The 17,019-nt window shown below is 40.2% G+C and overlaps 1 protein-coding gene across 4 annotated transcripts in view; it reads left to right on the top strand.

Annotated features, from left to right (window-relative positions):
- VEPH1 (ventricular zone expressed PH domain containing 1) overlaps nt 1-17,019 on the top strand; it is a 287,956-nt gene that overhangs the window by 239,722 nt on the left and 31,215 nt on the right. For all 4 annotated transcript variants that reach the window (XM_025289274.3, XM_025289293.3, XM_025289289.3 and 1 more), the window contains one exon: nt 5,106-5,223. In XM_025289274.3, the coding sequence (XP_025145059.3) occupies nt 5,106-5,223 (118 nt within the window). The remainder of the gene's footprint in view (nt 1-5,105; nt 5,224-17,019) is intronic.

Genomic DNA, 17,019 nt, shown 5'->3' on the forward strand with positions numbered 1-17,019 from the left:
TTTAATATGCATAGAGATAATAAAAATAATACTTATTTTTAAAATAAGTATTTCTAAAAGGGCTTAATGGTCATGCTGAATAGACATGAAAATTGAAAATCTAAATGCTACTGTTGATATGTTTCTTAACTAACAAAAATTTAGAAAAATTCATTGAATAGCTCCTATAGGCAAAGTGCTATACTAATTAATTTCAGAAACTACAAAACAATGTAGAAATCAGTCTTCTTGTTAAGGTGCTTTAATCCAGTTGAGAGCCAAAAAAGTCACATCAGAAGATTAATAATAACCTCATCCAAACACGAATAAAGGTGCGTTCCAGTTTCCCTCTGTGAGAGGTACTGTGAACCCAATGGATTACCTTATGTCCTTGGCATACAGGGCTATGTCTCTTACATCTATATATCCTTGGTTCCTGACAACAGGTGCTCTTAATACTAAGGGATTTGACTTGAATTCAACAGAGATGTTTCTCAGAAATTGAAATAAATTTTTAAAATTAGAGCATAAATATTCTTTAGTGTCTCTTTTGCTAGTTTGTTCATTCAACATACGGTGTTTCTTACAAGACAGTTTGCCTACAGAATGTAGGACAACATAAGTAACAAAAAGATGAACAATATAGAGGTGAATCATTCATTTTCTTCCCTCAATAAGTTTATTTCACACCCCAAACTCCATATAGTTAGAACATGTACAATAGAAATAACCATAAAGACAAAAAGCATTACTATCATGTGAAAATATTGAAGTTTGTTTTAAAAATAACTCTTTACATTTCTTAAAACATGCTTAAAGTATGTGCCAAGAGTTGATCCTATTAACCATAAGCACACGGAGCACATGAGGCAATCCTATGTTTTGTATCTGTGCAAAAATACTGTTAGAACAGAATTTAAATGTGCCAGAACCCAAAGTTCTTCCAGATGTATGCTTTCACTGATTTCTGGAAAATTGTTTCCCAATCCCCTCTCACAGTACGTAGACCACATTCTAAGATGGAGAGGCCACTTTGCACTTTTACAGAATCCATGGCATTAACTCACGCTGTCACTGTCATCAAAACGATGTTGTAAATATCCACTCATCTTTTCAAACTGGCTGGTGTAGTTTTCCTCTAGCGAGCTTCACAAAAGACTTTTTATATAGTTTTCCAAATTCCTACTCCCATTAAGTTTTTCTTTCCCTAAACCTGGAGAAATATTTGCTTAATCAGCTGTTCAGAAACATCATTTTTCCCTTCATAGGCTTTTATCCCTCTTGAATTAGACAATGATTATCAAGAAAATCCTTCTTCGTGCATGTTTACTATGATTATGTATCTTTTTATTTAAGTAAACAGAAATAATACAGACTTCAATATTCTTTGAGTTTTATTGAGGCCTGATCTGGGGTGTACTTGAAAGAATGTGACCCCTCTAAGTAGAAGCATCATTTTTGTTGAATATTGGCCAAGAGTGTCACCTTCTCCTCTTCTTCACAATGTAGTCTAGGTATTGATGCCCAAAACTGCATAACAAATTACCACAAACCTAGCAGCTTAAAACAACATCAGGAGTCTGCTTGTGGCGTTGCTGGGTCCTCCACTCATGGTCTCACAAGGCTGCAATCAAGGTATTGACCAGGCTGTGTTCTCACTCGGGGAGCTGTGTTTCTCATCTAATGGAAAGGGTCAGCTTTCAGGCTTGCTCAGGGTTCTGGGAGAAATTTGGTGGAGGGTCATAGGACTAAAGGACTGGCTCTGTTACTGGCTGTTGCCTGAAGGCTGCCACTAGGTCCTAGCAGCCACCCACAATTCCCAGCCACATGGCCCTCTCCATAGACAGTTCACAACGTGACAGCTTTCATCTTCAAGGCCAGCAGGGGAGTTTCTCTATGCATTTGCTGGCAAGATTGGTTTTGTGTGTGTGTGTGTGTGTTGAGGGAGAAGGTGAGCAGGGATACATAATAATATAATCACGAGATTAATATCCTATCACCGTTGCCATATTCTTGGTTAAAAACAAGTTACAGGTCTTTCCCACACTTAAGAGAAAGGGGTTATACAAAGAGATGAACACCAGGAGATGGGAATTATTAAAAGGTCACCCTAGGGTGTGTCCAATGCCATTGAATGGAAATATTCAAGGAGTGACCCTATCTTGATATAAAATTACTCTTCTAGAGGCTAGTTGCTTAAATGAAGGTTGCAATTCTTTAAACAAATCAATTTTGGATCTCTTGTCTTTAAAAAAAAAAAAAAAAAAGAAGAAGAAGAAGCCATATAGCAAATCCTGGGCTTCCCAGGCGGCACCAGCGGTAAAGAACTCACCTACCAATGCAGGAGACATAAGAGATGCGGGTTCAATCCCTTGGTTGGGAAGATCCCCTGGAGAAGGAAATGGCAACCCACTCCTGTATTGCCTGGAAAATCCCATGGACAGAGCAGCTTGGCAGGCTATAGTCCACAGGATCTCAAAGAGTTGGTCGGACACAACTGAAGCACCTTGCTGTGCTGTGCTTAGCCACTCAGTCGTGTCCGATTCTTTGCAACCCCATGGACTGTAGCCCACCAGGCTCCTCTGTCCATGAGGTTCTCCCGGCAAAAGTACTGGAATGGGTTGCCATGCCCTCCTCCAGGGGAATCTTCCAAACTCAGGGATTGAACCTAGGTCTTCCACATTGCAGGTGGATTCTTTAGGGTCTTAACTACCAGAGAAGCCCACTTAGCATATCATAAATCCTAGGCAAGGCCTGGGGAAGCTATAGGACACAGGAGGATAAAGAAAATAAGTAGGAGAGAGAAATAATGACCTTGATCACACTTAAGAAATCAAAATTCCAAAAATTTAGGTATCTCTAGTTGAATGGCTTGTGTTTGCTTGTTTTGTGATTTATTTTGCTTTGATTTTCCACCAATATTTGGAATTACCTGTGTTTCATTTGTCTGTCTATTCAAAGTTGACTGTTACTACCAACTTCAGCAGTTCATAGAATTACCATCTACCTTCTTCACTCAGTCTCCTTTGCACAACACTTAAATCCTCTGAAAAAATTTGCTTTTGACTTGAGAACTTGAACACTGGGATGTTACTTGCCATCTGTCTTAAACTTTGAAAGTAACTTTTTGCCAAGACAAATGTGAATTATGAGCAACAACCTGGGATATTTCTGGTCTCACAACAGGACAAATAAAGGAACCCTGAAGTATTATTTTAAGTACTTTGTTTGCTAGAAGTGCTTGTGGTGAATGAAAAATTGATCCTTAATTGTGTGGGAAAGAGAGAAACGATATGCATACCAATGGCCAAGTATAGACTTCAGAGACTTCGCAGTTTTGAAACTGATATTTATGAACATCTGCTTTTTCCCCATAAATTTTAATATGCATTTCATCCTTTGAAACCTGTAAGACTCCCAGGTGCTTCTTCAGTCTTGGAATCTTGGAATCTTGGAAATACACTTTTTAAGAAAACCACCTTTTTTTCTATTGAACACATTCAAAATCATTCTTTAAAAACATGTCTTTATAAACAGTGCCTGTTGGAATACCTAAAATATGATATTAAAGGTTAACAACTCAAAAAGCTGTATTCAGCATTGTGAGCCAGCAACATGTCCAGTTCCAGAGCACAAACCAAAGCAGTCTTAATAAAGGGTGCTGAGAGGCACTCATTTCTAGTCCCAGTTTATGCTTTTCATTATCCCACAAATATTTACTTAATGCTTGCATGTCTTTAGTGCTAACATTATAGCAGCCAATAAAACAAAGTCCCTGCCTTCATTGGGTTTTGTCCCAGTGAATGTAAATGTTCTACAGAACAAATCCCCTTTAAATTTTCATAATACTGTTTATATAGCTCATTGAGAAACTTTGCACAAGGCCTGCAAACCAGTGATGTTCATCCATTCTTGATGTTGGACTACATGCTGGGGATACAACTTGTGAACACAGTAGACGTGTTTCTGCTCTCAAGGAGCTGAGTTCAGCATACCTCTTTCCTGTGTCAAGAAAAGCAGACCTGAGAGCTACAGGGTCTTCCCTATTTTAGATCCACCATAAGCAGTGCTACCAGTGCCTCCATCCCCTAGCTCTTGGGCATGCTGAGAGCTGTTACTACGGGTACAAGATGAGAGTGTGGACCAGAGGAAAGGAAATACAATCACAGCTCAATAGAAGTCAAACAGATAAGTCAACTGGGCATGTGCGAGGCCAGCAAAGACAATAAATCCCACTTAGGAAAGCAACTTTGTAAGAGTGCAGTTCTGGCCACCCTATAGCAGAGGCTACAAGGCATTTACATAATAGGAGAGCCTCGGGAGGACAGTAGAGCTATTTAATTTGGTTAGGCTAATAGTTTTCCATCCATTTACAGTGTAATGGAACCTCTCTCCTGTGCCTCTTAAATAGGAACACTTTGGCAGGATGCCACAGGGCACATAAAACAGGGTGGTCTTCTCAATGTGTCAGTTCTACTCAACCATTTAGAGGGGAAAAGTTAATTAATTTACAGATAAGGGCATTATTTTCCATTAAAACCAATGCAGCCATATTATGGACTAGAAAATGCAAAGTTTACATCCAATTTTAAGATAAAGTATGAAACTAAAACAGGACTGGAGCCAAGGGCTAAGGGATTAAACACCCCTGCACATTTCCATCAGCCCCCTGTGAAGCCAACCTAATAAAAATAATTTTTTTGATATGGATAATTGATTCTCAATTCCATGTAAAGTGTAAATAAAAGACAAAGCCCCAGAAGCATTCATTTCGACAGCATTGCCACTCGAATATCCCAGCTTTTTAGAAATTCTTGAGCTGTGGTTAGATGCATGAAAATTCTGGGCCACTTCAGGCTCTGACTTGGCACTCCCTCAAAGAGCAGCCCTGGGGCCCATGCTGGCCACCCTCTGTGTTTAAGAGTAAGAACTCTCTTAGAAGAGTTTGAACTAGCTGCTCTTTTCTAAGATGGGCCATGAGAGGTTTTCTCCATGCTCCCTTCTTGTCATAATCACTGAATCTGAGCCCTGGCTGTCCTGTGTCCACATCCCATTTGCCCAGTCTCAGGGTGCTGTGTGGCAGGCAGACACACTCATGTTCTTTGTGCTTTGTGTTCCTGAAACAGGATCTGGACCAGGTTCAGCTCCATCTGGAAGAAGTGAGGTTCTTCGACGTGTTTGGCTTCAGTGAAGCAGCAGGAGCGTGGCAGTGCTTCATGTGCAACAACCCTGAGAGAGCAACCGGTGAGAGACCCCTCCCTCCCCCGGCTGCTGAGAACCACGTGTGCCCCTGGGGTTGCCAGGGTTGCAGGAACCCCACCCTGGTTGGCTTTCTTCTTTCATAAGCATCCTAAGTTGGAATAATGCGTAGATGTGTGCCTGACTGCCTCTGCTTTGTGCTGACAAAGGTATCTCACCAAAGTGGGAGTGAGGAAAAGGGAAGATGTTGGAACAGAGAGAAACATAAACCAAAAATGAACAAGAAAACAATGCCCACATCTATATGGCTGTCAAGAAAGTGATACTGGCCATCTTACCCCAATAACATTCTTCATTTCAACCCCAGTGACCCTGAGGGTTAGAGAAAAACAAACATCCTGTCAAGAACCCCAAAGAAATGAGACCATACTTAAAAGAGTGAGTGGTTTCACAGACCTCCTCATCTCCCTTAATATTTTTGCTTGATGATTGAGCTGGGTGAAAAATGAGACACTTAAAGAGTAAGGAATTATTTGAGAAATAATTTCATATCTGGTTATTTACCCTTCACCTTCCTTTATGCTGCACAAGGAACTTGGTCTACTGACTTACCTAAAAATAATTATTGTTAGTCAATATGTGCCAAGCCCTACACTAAACATGTCAAGTATCTCATTTAACCTTCACAATAATCTCATAAGGCTAGTACTAATATTATCTCCATTTTACTGATGGCACCCCACTCCAGTACTCTCACCTGGAAAATCCCATGGACGGAGGAGCCTGGTAGGCTACAGTCCATGGGGTTGCTAAGAGTTGGACACAACTGAGCGACTTCACTTTCACTTTTCACTTTCATGCATTGGAGAAGGAAATGGCAACCCACTCCAGTGTTCATGCCTGGAGAATCCCAGGGACAGGGGAGCCTGATGGGCTGCCGTCTATGGGGTCGCACAGAGTTGGACACGACTAAAGCACTTATCTATCTTACTGATGGGGCAACTGAGGCACAGAGGGATCTGGGAACTGCCTGAGGTCACACAGGTAATAAGTTAACAGTGACTGGATTGAACCCAGTCTGACCCCAGAGCCCATGCACTTAACCATTTCTCCATGCTCTCTCCTGGTTACACTTGCCCCAATTTAACCAGTGGACATAGGTTGATAAAAAGTCTAATCTTCACAGAGTTATGCTGCCCTTGGGAATGGAATATTTTACCATCAATGTGATAGAGTTCTCAACATTGACATGGCTCAGGAACTGAAGTGTAGACCAAGAGAATGGTGTTGAAACACTGCTGGACACAAACCACTTTGTAGAAGAGCCATCCTCTAGAGAGCCGTTGGTCATACCATCTGTACCCATTCCTTGAATTGGGATTTTGTGCATCTTAAAGATCATCCATTGTGGCAAGTCTGTCCTGTTGCTGAGCCAAGAAGTTGAGACTGAACTGAAAAAGAAGTGTTTATTTTGGCCAGATGGAAATTTGAGGACCTCATGCAGAGGCACCAGATAGAATGTATTATCCCACAGAGACAGTATGGGTGGAAGAAACTGGCAGTTAAGATGGCAGCCTTCATGAGGCACAGATTGTTGGCTGATTACAGACTGAGATTGAGTTGATGCCAGAGTGAACACACTGATTTTTAAAAACTTAATTTGAGCAAAGAAAGAATTGATGAATTGAATGTCCCCATTATGAAACTTTCTAATTAGACCTTATTTCACCTGTGAAAAAGAGAGCATAAAAGAAACCTTATTTGAGATCATGGTGAAGTAAGGGACTTATCTGAGGTGGTTCTGAGGGGCCCTTAAGAATTTCATTCCAAGTAAGCTGAGTCCTTAGTTCAATAAACATTAAATCATATCTGACCAAGGGAGGCTCAGGAAAGGGGCTGCAAGTTAAAACCACAAAGTGTTCCTTTAATATATGTTTTCTCAAATTCACTGCCATGACTTAAAAAGAACATTTTTCACATTCACTCGTTCTTATTTGTGTTTCTCACAGTTAAATATAGACTGAGAACATATAGCAATAAAAATTCAAACAAGGCCAAATATTTCACAGCAGAACATATTGAATCAAAATGTTCGGCGCCTAAAACTTTTAGATTTCTTTGCTTATTTCTTTTTGCTTTATGAAAAGGGATTTTGGTCAGAGAAATCCTATTTTAAATTACTATTTTCACCAAAAACTCCCTGAAAAGTTTTTATAAGTTGATCTAGTTTTCTTATTTTTATGTAGCATATAAATTATATGTTTAATCCAAGTGAAAGGTCTGACATAATACTGCTGACATATATTAATCATAGGAAGTATATTTGCATTTGTATTCTGCTTAAATTATAAGTTTAAAGATGATCAAGACATAGGAATAAATATTTTGTTATTTGTTTATGCACAGGCAGCATAGAACTTGCATCCCATTTTTCATTTATGAAGTGCGTGTTTGCTGTGTTGGTTGAATGTCTTCGACAGGCTAAACCTTGAGATAAAACAGGAAAAAGGTACAATGTCTCTGCTCTAAAAGGGTTCATAATCCATTTAGGGCCAGACATATATAGAAAAATCTAGCATACTTCCTTGTTTTTAGCATGCAATAAATACCTGTTGAGTGAGTCAATGCATGAATAATATTTAGAAATAGAAAAGTCAAATACAACTTGAATATTAAAATGTTCCAGGTCTATTGTGATTATGTGTTAATAATATCAAATATATCACTATATCATACCCAGTGCATTTTGAGTCTGGTAAATGGAGATTGGTGCTTTTTTGCTCATTGAGAGAAGTCATTGTGTGCACATCAGAGTCTACTTCCCTGACTGTCTGAGCTCCTAAGTCCTATTCCTGTTCTGGTTTGATTAGCACTCCTGCAGGGCCCAGGTGCCCTATCAGGCTCAAGGAGGAAGAGGTCTAAAGAGAGAGAATTGGAGTCTAAGACAAAATGCTGAAGAAATTGCATTTGGGTTTTTCTTTTAAGGTATTGGCAAAAGGTACCTTGTTCTCAAATATTCATTGTTCCCATATTTTTTTTTAATGTGTCTCCATAAATGGGGAACAAAAACATGAGACAACTAGAAAATTTCAGACTTCTGAGAAGGACATCCTGAAATAGAAATCCTTCTTAATAATGTATAGACTAAACTATGGGACTTCAGAAACTGACAACAAATCAGCTGGCTTCCATGGTCACTTTAAGGACATTCCCCTCCTTGAGTAGAGGTCACATCACCCCATCAACTCCCAGTCATCTTCCCATCAGCTCCACCATCAGCACACAGAAATTCACACAAGTTTACTGTTTGGTATTCAACAAAATATATATTTTATCCAGTTGGGTGTGAAGTCAGAGGAAACTAAATACTAGAATAGTATAAAGGTCCTAAAATTATAATTGCTAGCATTTATCATGCTAACTATGTGCTCCATCTTACATGCGTTTTTCTCACCATTATTGAGTCCATTTTTCAGATTAAGATACTGAAACAGAGAAAGGTCAAGTGCTTTTTCTAAGGTCACACAGCTACTAAGAAGTACAACTAGCATTTTAATCCAGGTCAATTCTTGAGCCTGAAATTTCAATCTCTAGGGCAAATCCAAGTTAAAGGCATGGCATATTGAAAACCGCAAGAACAATTATTTCATAATATTATAATATATTGGAAAGATCAAGGAGTGAGCCACCTCTCTGATGACTTAATCCTCTCAAACACAAGCAGGGGTTTTGGTATGGGAATGTGCGGGAATCATGTCCTGATTACACGTAGGACACGATTACATAGAAGCTATTTCCAATTCCTCCAATTGCTGATTCAGTTTCTGATCATTGTTTTATACAAGCACAGAGTAGAAAGTTAGAAAGTTCCTGAAATAACTCAAAAATCCTCAGAGACTTGCCTGTCAGTGTGTATTGTCAATCCCATCAACCCCACGTGAATGAGAAAATAGCGATTGAGCAAACAGATCGAACAGAACAGGATCTATTTCTGGAAAACCAAACAAATCCCTCTATCAGTAGTCCTTGTGTCCTGGAACTGCTCGTGCCTGTTAACAGTAAGAGTTAGTCAGCTGGACTGTCCTAGAACACATCTGGCTGCCTATTCAGTCACATTCTTTTAAAGGAAGAGAAGGAACTAAATCATCACTTCCACTCTTGTTTCTTGAGACACATGGGATGCCTTTGTTCTTACACCCTACAGAAAGCAACTCAGGGACGTCCTGGTTTTGGCACTTGCATCTTTGGCACTTGTAGATCTGAGCGCTTGCCTGGGTCTTAGTCACTGGATAGTCACTGGATATTGAGACACTGAATGTGATTGTCCGTAGGAGTTCTCCTTAGGCTATAAAAGAGAATGAAAGAATTTTTTTCAGATAGACCTCAACCATCCATCATGATTCCTCTTCAGAACTTGATTTCAAATGTTTGTGTTACAAGAACATCCTGTCCATTATATCACATGGGGGCAAATAGAGATGATTTCAAAATGCTATTAGGGTGAGAAGGGCCTCTATCAACAGATTTTCTCCAAACACTATCAGCTGGTACCAGCAGGGTGGCTCTCCTTTGCAGAACACCTTCAGCCTAGGCTAGATGGCTTTCCACTCCAGACACCAACATAAAAATGGGCTAAATGAGATCATCTCTGAGGCCTCAGCTAGTAGGACGTAAATAGCCTTGTGGGCCCATTAACATGAAAGTTTTCCATTTAATTTTGGTGCCAACTTTCACAGAACTTTATGGGTGACATAAGAAAACCCACTTTGGATTTATACAGTGGCTGGGTTTGTCTTATGATGCCTTCCCTCCTACAACATGTGGGCATGTTGTCTTCCATGTTAAACGTAGTTGGAGAGCCAAAACCACTGCAGTGGTTGGGCAGGATAACTTCACATCTTCACACATATATACTGTTAATGACCCAGTAGGTAAAATTGAACCCCAGCCTATTTTTCAAAGATACTTGGAATTACATAATGACAAAACAAATACCTGCTCAGCACCTCAAATAAGTTATTATCCTTATCCTGAAATCTTTTCCCTTTCCACTCTTCCCATGTGCCTGTTCTATGACTCTCTGTTAAGCTTTTCCCATGCTCACATTCTCCCTCTCTCTTTCACACATAGACGCACACATACGCACATATGTGTATATACATTGGCAAACGTGGACAAATCACCCCGACAGAATAAACTCCCTCCTCTCTGTCCTTTTGTTCTCTACACCATCTATAGTATACACAGTGTGTTGCCATCAATCTCCTCCACTAGCCAGTAAACTAGAGGAGGAAGAACCATACATTATTATTCTCTGTACGCCCTACCCAGTATCTGGCACACGGTAGTGTTTAACAAGTACTTGGCATATAGATGGATGATGGAATAATTCATGGATCGTGTAATGAATGCCAATAGGAGAAATAAGATTTGTTTTGAAACATAACTTTAAAATCTAATTCTTTCTCAAAAATAAAAAAAATAAAACAGCTTACTAAACTGAAACCTTAAAATAGCAACTTTTGCAAAGTAAGTGTTTATGAGAAGAAAGGTTGCTCTGTACAAAACTTCAACACCATGTGGATACCCAATTTTAATATTTGACCAAAAGGTTTCAATACACATGTATACACAGACTTCATAGTAAACTTGCTAATAACCTGTGAGCCTCTATGGGACATAAGCTAAGCAGCCTAATACCCTTCAGGGGTTAATTTCTATTTTTCAACCAGCATCACTATCAATCCTTCTGCCTTTCCAAATTGGGTCAACAACAATCTTGTCTTGATAGAGTGAAAGTATACTTGCAGCAAAGCATGAGTCACCCTGTGGTTTTCCAGAAACAAATCATCAGGCATTGAAATGTGTCTTTTTACACCAAGAGACTAAGCTGAGTCAGACCAAAATACCAAGGAGAAGAAGCATGCTTTAGAAAGGCAGACCAGAGTGAATATATCAGTCCCTATCACTGTACAGATTTACAGTGACATTGATTTAAAGAATTTTTACATAGTTTTTTTTAAATTAAAGTACTTAAGATCTCTTTAAAGAGCTCTTCTTCTTCTTCCAACTTAAACTGCCATGGGCTCTTAAACACCTTCAACTGGCTTAACATCTCCTTTCTCTTCACCTGTTGCCTCTCTCTCGCCTCCTCTTTAAAGCCAGAAGAGTCGTCACTGTTCACCCTGTGTTTCCTTGCCTCCTGCCCCTCTTGACTCGACCCTTTCTAATCTGGCCTCTCAGCCCATTATCTCTATGGTCATTCAGGTCATGCAGGCTCCAGGACTGGATATGTTTCAGTCCTTGTGTCACTCGCCTTTAGCAGCGTTCAATTCCGTTGGCCAGTTCCTCCTTCCTCAAGCATTTCTCCCTATACCTTCTGTGACACAGCATCCTTCAGTGACGCTCCTACTCTAGACACTCCTTCTCAACCTCCTTTCTGGGCCCACCTTCCTCTATCCAGCTATTCATTATCAGTGCGCATTTTTTCCCATCAACATAACTCTCTCCCTAGTCAGTCTCCACGGGTCTGTGGCTTTAGTAACTGCTTCTGTGACAAAACTCTCAAATGGGTATCTGCCCTTCTCTGCTTGACTCTTCCTGCTTGATAATTCAAAGACACCTCAAACTCAGTTCATTTAAATTAAAACTCATAAATGTCCCACCCTTCCCCCTAAAAAAAAAAAAAACCCACCTGACTTTCTTTCAGCATTCCCCACTTCAGTAATTATAATATCACTCGCTCTGAGGCATCAGCCAAACACCCAATTCCCTCTCCCCACCCATATCCAGCCTGTCACACAGTATTTGGATTTCCCTTCTCAGGTGCTTTTAACTCTGTCCACCTCTCTTCATTGCACTACCATCACCTCTTGCCTAAAATAATGGCAGTAGCCTCCTGACTGAACTACTTGGACCTTCCAACCCCCTTGCCACACTATGGCCAGAATGACCTCTTCAAAGCCCAAATCCTGGCACCACTCTCTGTATAAAACCTTACAACGGCTTCCCACAGCTCTTAAAAACCAAACTCCACATCCAGCGCCTGACAGCCTCAGATGCATTGCCCTCTCCTAGCCTCTCCAGCCTCATCTTGTCCCCAGTGCCTCTCCATTCTGGCCAGAAAGACCTCCTTTCAGTTTCTTATACTTACCACACGTCTTCCTGCCCTGGGCTTTTGGATCTCTTGTTCTCCTGCTAGCATCACCCTTTCTCCCCTCATCACCTAGTTAATGTAGATATTAACTTTCCCATTACAACTCAGATTCACTGCCTTAGGGAAGCTTTCTGTAACCTCCTGACTAATGCTAAGGTCCTCAAAGTATTTCAGATCTCTCCTTATAATACTTGTTATACCTGTCATCTTGTTTTTTGTCGTTGTTACTTTGTTTGGTTGATTTTTGCCTTGATTGTCTGACTAGTGTCTGTTTCCTCTAATAAACAAGTTCTATGGAGGGAGCCCCCCTCCTCAGCCCCTAGCACACAATAGTGAAAGTGAAAGTCACTCAGTCATATCCAACTCTCTGTGACCCCATGGGCTGTCCATGGAATTCTCTAGGCCACAATACTGGAGTGGGTAGCCTTTCCTTTCTCCAGGACATCTTCCCAACCCAGGAATCCAACCCAGGTCTCCCGCGTTGCAGGCAGGTTCTTTACCATATGAGCCACAAGGGAAGCCCAAAAATACTGGAGTGGGTAGCCTATGCTATAGATAGTCAGTAAATATTTGCCAAATAAGCAAATGACCAATTTTGTATCTCCATAGAAAATTTTTAATAAAATTTTTCTTAGGCAAGTGGTGACAAAAGCCAAATTAATGAATTCACAATAATTCATTTTAAGAGAAAAAGGGATTCATATGATGGCATTTTCAGTGTATCTTTGTGCCAAGTATATTCTTTGTTTAAGCAGTATTTTCTTAAATAAGTTCTTCCCAAAAGTACTATGAGAGATCATTTTATTTAACAGAGAGTGAGATATTCTGTGTGTATGTACATATATATCAGATACAGTGTTATAGTGGATATGTTACAGGTAAAACTTCCAATGCAGACATTGTAAAACTATTTATTTCCAAAAGGTTTGAGGCCAAGTGTTCAACCACAACAGATGGAGTTTTTATTAAATAATTCTACAAAAACAGTATAGACACTCCTTAGAATGCTCTTAAACAACCAAGAATGTACATGCATACAGGTGGGACAATGGCTAACACATATGCAACTTATGGCAGGCTTCCCTGGTGGCTCAGTGGTAAAGAATCTGCTTGCAGTGCAAGAGACACAGGGGACACGGGTTTGAGCCCTGGGTTGGGAAGATTCCCTGGAGAAAGGAATGGCAACCCACTCCAGTATTCTTGCCTAGAGAATCCCATGGACAGAGGAACCTGGTGGGGCTACAGTCCATGGGGTCGCAGAATTAGACACAACTGAAGCGACTGAGCATGCATGCATGCAACTTGTACAGCTCAAACAAGATGACTCTCCTTATCACAGAGCTGATACAGGTATGAAAATGAAAGTGAAAGTGTTAGTCACTCAATCATATCCGACTGAGCGACCCTATAGACTGTAGCCCGCCAGGCTGCTCTATCCATGGGGTTCTCCGGGCAAGAAAACTGGAGTGGGTAGCCATCCCCTTCTCCAGGGGATCTTCCTGACCCAGAGATCGAACCCAGGTCTCCTGGATTGCAGGCAAATTCTTTACTGCCTGAGCCACCAGGGAAGCCCCAAAACAAGTATGTCACATCTATTTTCCCCCAGCTTTCCTCACAGCTCTACGAAGTCCAGGCAGTGCAGAAAAGCACTCAACCTTTAAAATCATCTAACATCCTACAGTCAGATGTCAGTAACACGTATCCATGAGATCATAGAAATGAGTTGACAGCATGGGACCAACATGAGAAGAGTGTATGGAACCCTTTTTTATTCAATGTTCAAGAATAAGATTGAGCAGTTCTCTCCATTCATTTCTACCACGCCTGATCTTTTCCCATTGGTCCCTGTCAGTCATTACTGGGCAAGTGTGGGCCAGTATTATTTGGTAGGTTCCCATAAGGGACCCAAAGGTGACCATACTTAACTTCTCAGAACTATTGAACAGGTTACCCTCTTAGCAGGTGGCCTTAGAATTTTTGTTTCACTGATGAACAATAAATAAGCCAAATTCCACAAACATCGATTCTGAGCATTTTTTCCCCATAGCTCTATTAACCCAAATCAAGGACATGCATATGATCTTTTTTTAAACTTAAAAAAATTTATTAATTTTTAATTGAAGGATAATTGCTTTACAGTATTGTGTTGGTGTCTAGCAAACATTAACATGAATCAGCCATAAGTTTACCTATGTCCCTCCCACTTGAATATTCCTCCCCTCTCCCTTCACTTCCCACCCCTCTAGGTTGTTACAGAGCCCCAGTTTGAGTTCCCTGAGTCATATAGCAAATTCCCATTGGTTACTTATTTTGCATATGGGAATGTATGTTTCCACGTTGCTCCCTCCATAGGTTCCACCTTCTCCTTGCCCCTCCTCCCTAGCCATGTCCATACGTCTATTATTCTCTGTGTCTGTGTCCCCTTTGCTGCCCTGCAAGTAGGTTCATCAGTGCCATCTTTCTAGATTCCATATATATGTGTTAGTTTACGATATCTGTTTTTCTCTTTCTGACTTACTTCACCATATGATCTTATACTGCTGTCCTATTCTTTAATTTTATGGAAAGTTCATAACAACTTTTTTCCCACTATTGGTTTTGCCACTTTACTATTTTGGATATTGTATGGCCTATTACTGTCATCTACCAGGAAGCTACTATCATTTCTTAGAAGTTCTTGAGCCATGTTAGAATCAGCTGGAGATGCTGCTAAAATGCAGGATCCCTCACCCTACCCTAAGATTATGTAAACAATAGGTTCAGGGTGGTGCCTTGGAATCTGCATTTTAATAAGCCAGCACGTAATTCTGATATAGGTGCTCCTCAGAACACAGGTTGGGAAACACTGCTCTACAAGTTTATAAAATAGTAGTTCTAAAAGCCTTTTTTTTAAGAACAATATTTCGGCAGTTAATAGAGAAGCCTAGAAAGCAAGCTACATTTTGATGGGTATGAGATTACTGAGAAAGGAAGTCATTTGGCACATGTGAAAGTGCTCTCAAAGGGCTACTGTCAAATTGAGTTTGCCTGTCTTTTTTTGGACCCCACACATCTTGTAGGATGTTACAAAATCAATGCTGGATTATGCCTCCTTGTTTATTCACTACTGGTAAGGAAATATGGGCCTCTAAACACTGCCTGGGTAGTCATATGAAATATGCCATTCGTTAACGATCCTTAGTGATTTCAGAAACCACAGACACTCAGTCTACTGCATGTGGCTCCTAGAGCCTCCTCACTAAGTGCTTCTACCCCTTTTTAAGTGTACCCTCTATAATCAGAGTTGGGTTTATTAGACCTGGCACACACACAAGAAAATCAGTAAAACCATAAAAGGGAATTGGAGTAAACTTGAGACTCTCAATACATGGAAAGAAATTCCCCACAGACTGTATAGGAGTTGTAATTCTCAGAAGCAGTCATTTCAAGGGAAATTTTTTTTTAAAAAGACATACTTTTTCTCAGTTCTTATTTTAAAACTAAATATTTGAGATTTACATATTTCTTCAAGATTATGCCTTCTTTTGAAGGTATTTGTCTTTAATAATCAGGAAAAATATCTAAGAATTCAAATATCACAAATTAAATTTATGACAATCTTAATTATTTGTGCATAATGCAATACTTTTTTAAGACAAAAGTTGCATGAGCCAGAAGCACACAGCATAAGGAACTTCTGGGTGTGGATAGTAGTCAGTACAATGTGAATAATAGTTAATGGCAGTGGGGGTGTCAGCATCTACTGTCATAAGAATAAGCAGGAAGCCTGCTTCTGGGGGCTTCCAGGGACAAAAGGGAGCAACCACTAATGATGTGGAAAAGATTCCCAATGCAGCCCAATCCATTATTGGATTAGCTTGAAAATGGCCGTTGTGATGAACAAATGGATCTGTTACTCAAAATCAGAAGAGTTCACCTCTTTTTGGGACTCTTTGAATTGCTTGTCACACCTCAAGTTCAAAGCCTGCAGTCCTTGAACTTTAAAAGGGTTTATTGTCTTACTCTGAATTCTCTCACCATTCCTAATGCTTTAATATAGTATAGGTTCATTACATCCTTAATTGGAGGGAAGGAGATAGGTTTTATCCTCAGGCCATTAGGATATGGTATTTATAAAAACCAACTGTGCATCGTTATAGTCAGAGAAGTTGACCATGATCATGATGATAATAACTACTATTTGTTGACATCTTATTAGATAGCAGGACTTAGTTAAACAAGGCTACTGTTAACTTTTACAGCATTTTGTGTGCCTTTATTTATGGTGGTTGATGTCCACTTGGGGGGCTGTATGACTTAAATAGCAAAATTCCGGCTGACTTTCAACCCCTACACCCCCCTTAGCTGAGTGCTCTTAGGCAGGGAACAACCTGCTCGGTGGCCCTGTTGTTAAGCATGACATCTCCGGAGAAGAGGAAACTGAAGCTCAGTGAGGCTAAATAACTTGCACAAGACCAGTCAGCCATTAAGTTTCAATTTCTGGACTTCAGCTAAGATCTGATTCCAAAGTCATTGCCCTTACCCCATCAACTCTCGGCCTAGACCAAAGAAAATCTTTGGTACAGCCCTATATGATTTATTATAGTAAGGAGAAAACATGGCATCCAATACACTATGTTTAACTAAATTATAATTGGCTAAGGTCTGTACCAGGTGAAGCAGTTGGTAAAGAATGTGCCTGCCAG

This window comes from Bubalus bubalis, chromosome 1 (genome assembly GCF_019923935.1).
Source record: "Bubalus bubalis isolate 160015118507 breed Murrah chromosome 1, NDDB_SH_1, whole genome shotgun sequence".
In the NCBI taxonomy this organism is placed as follows: Eukaryota; Metazoa; Chordata; class Mammalia; order Artiodactyla; family Bovidae; genus Bubalus; species Bubalus bubalis.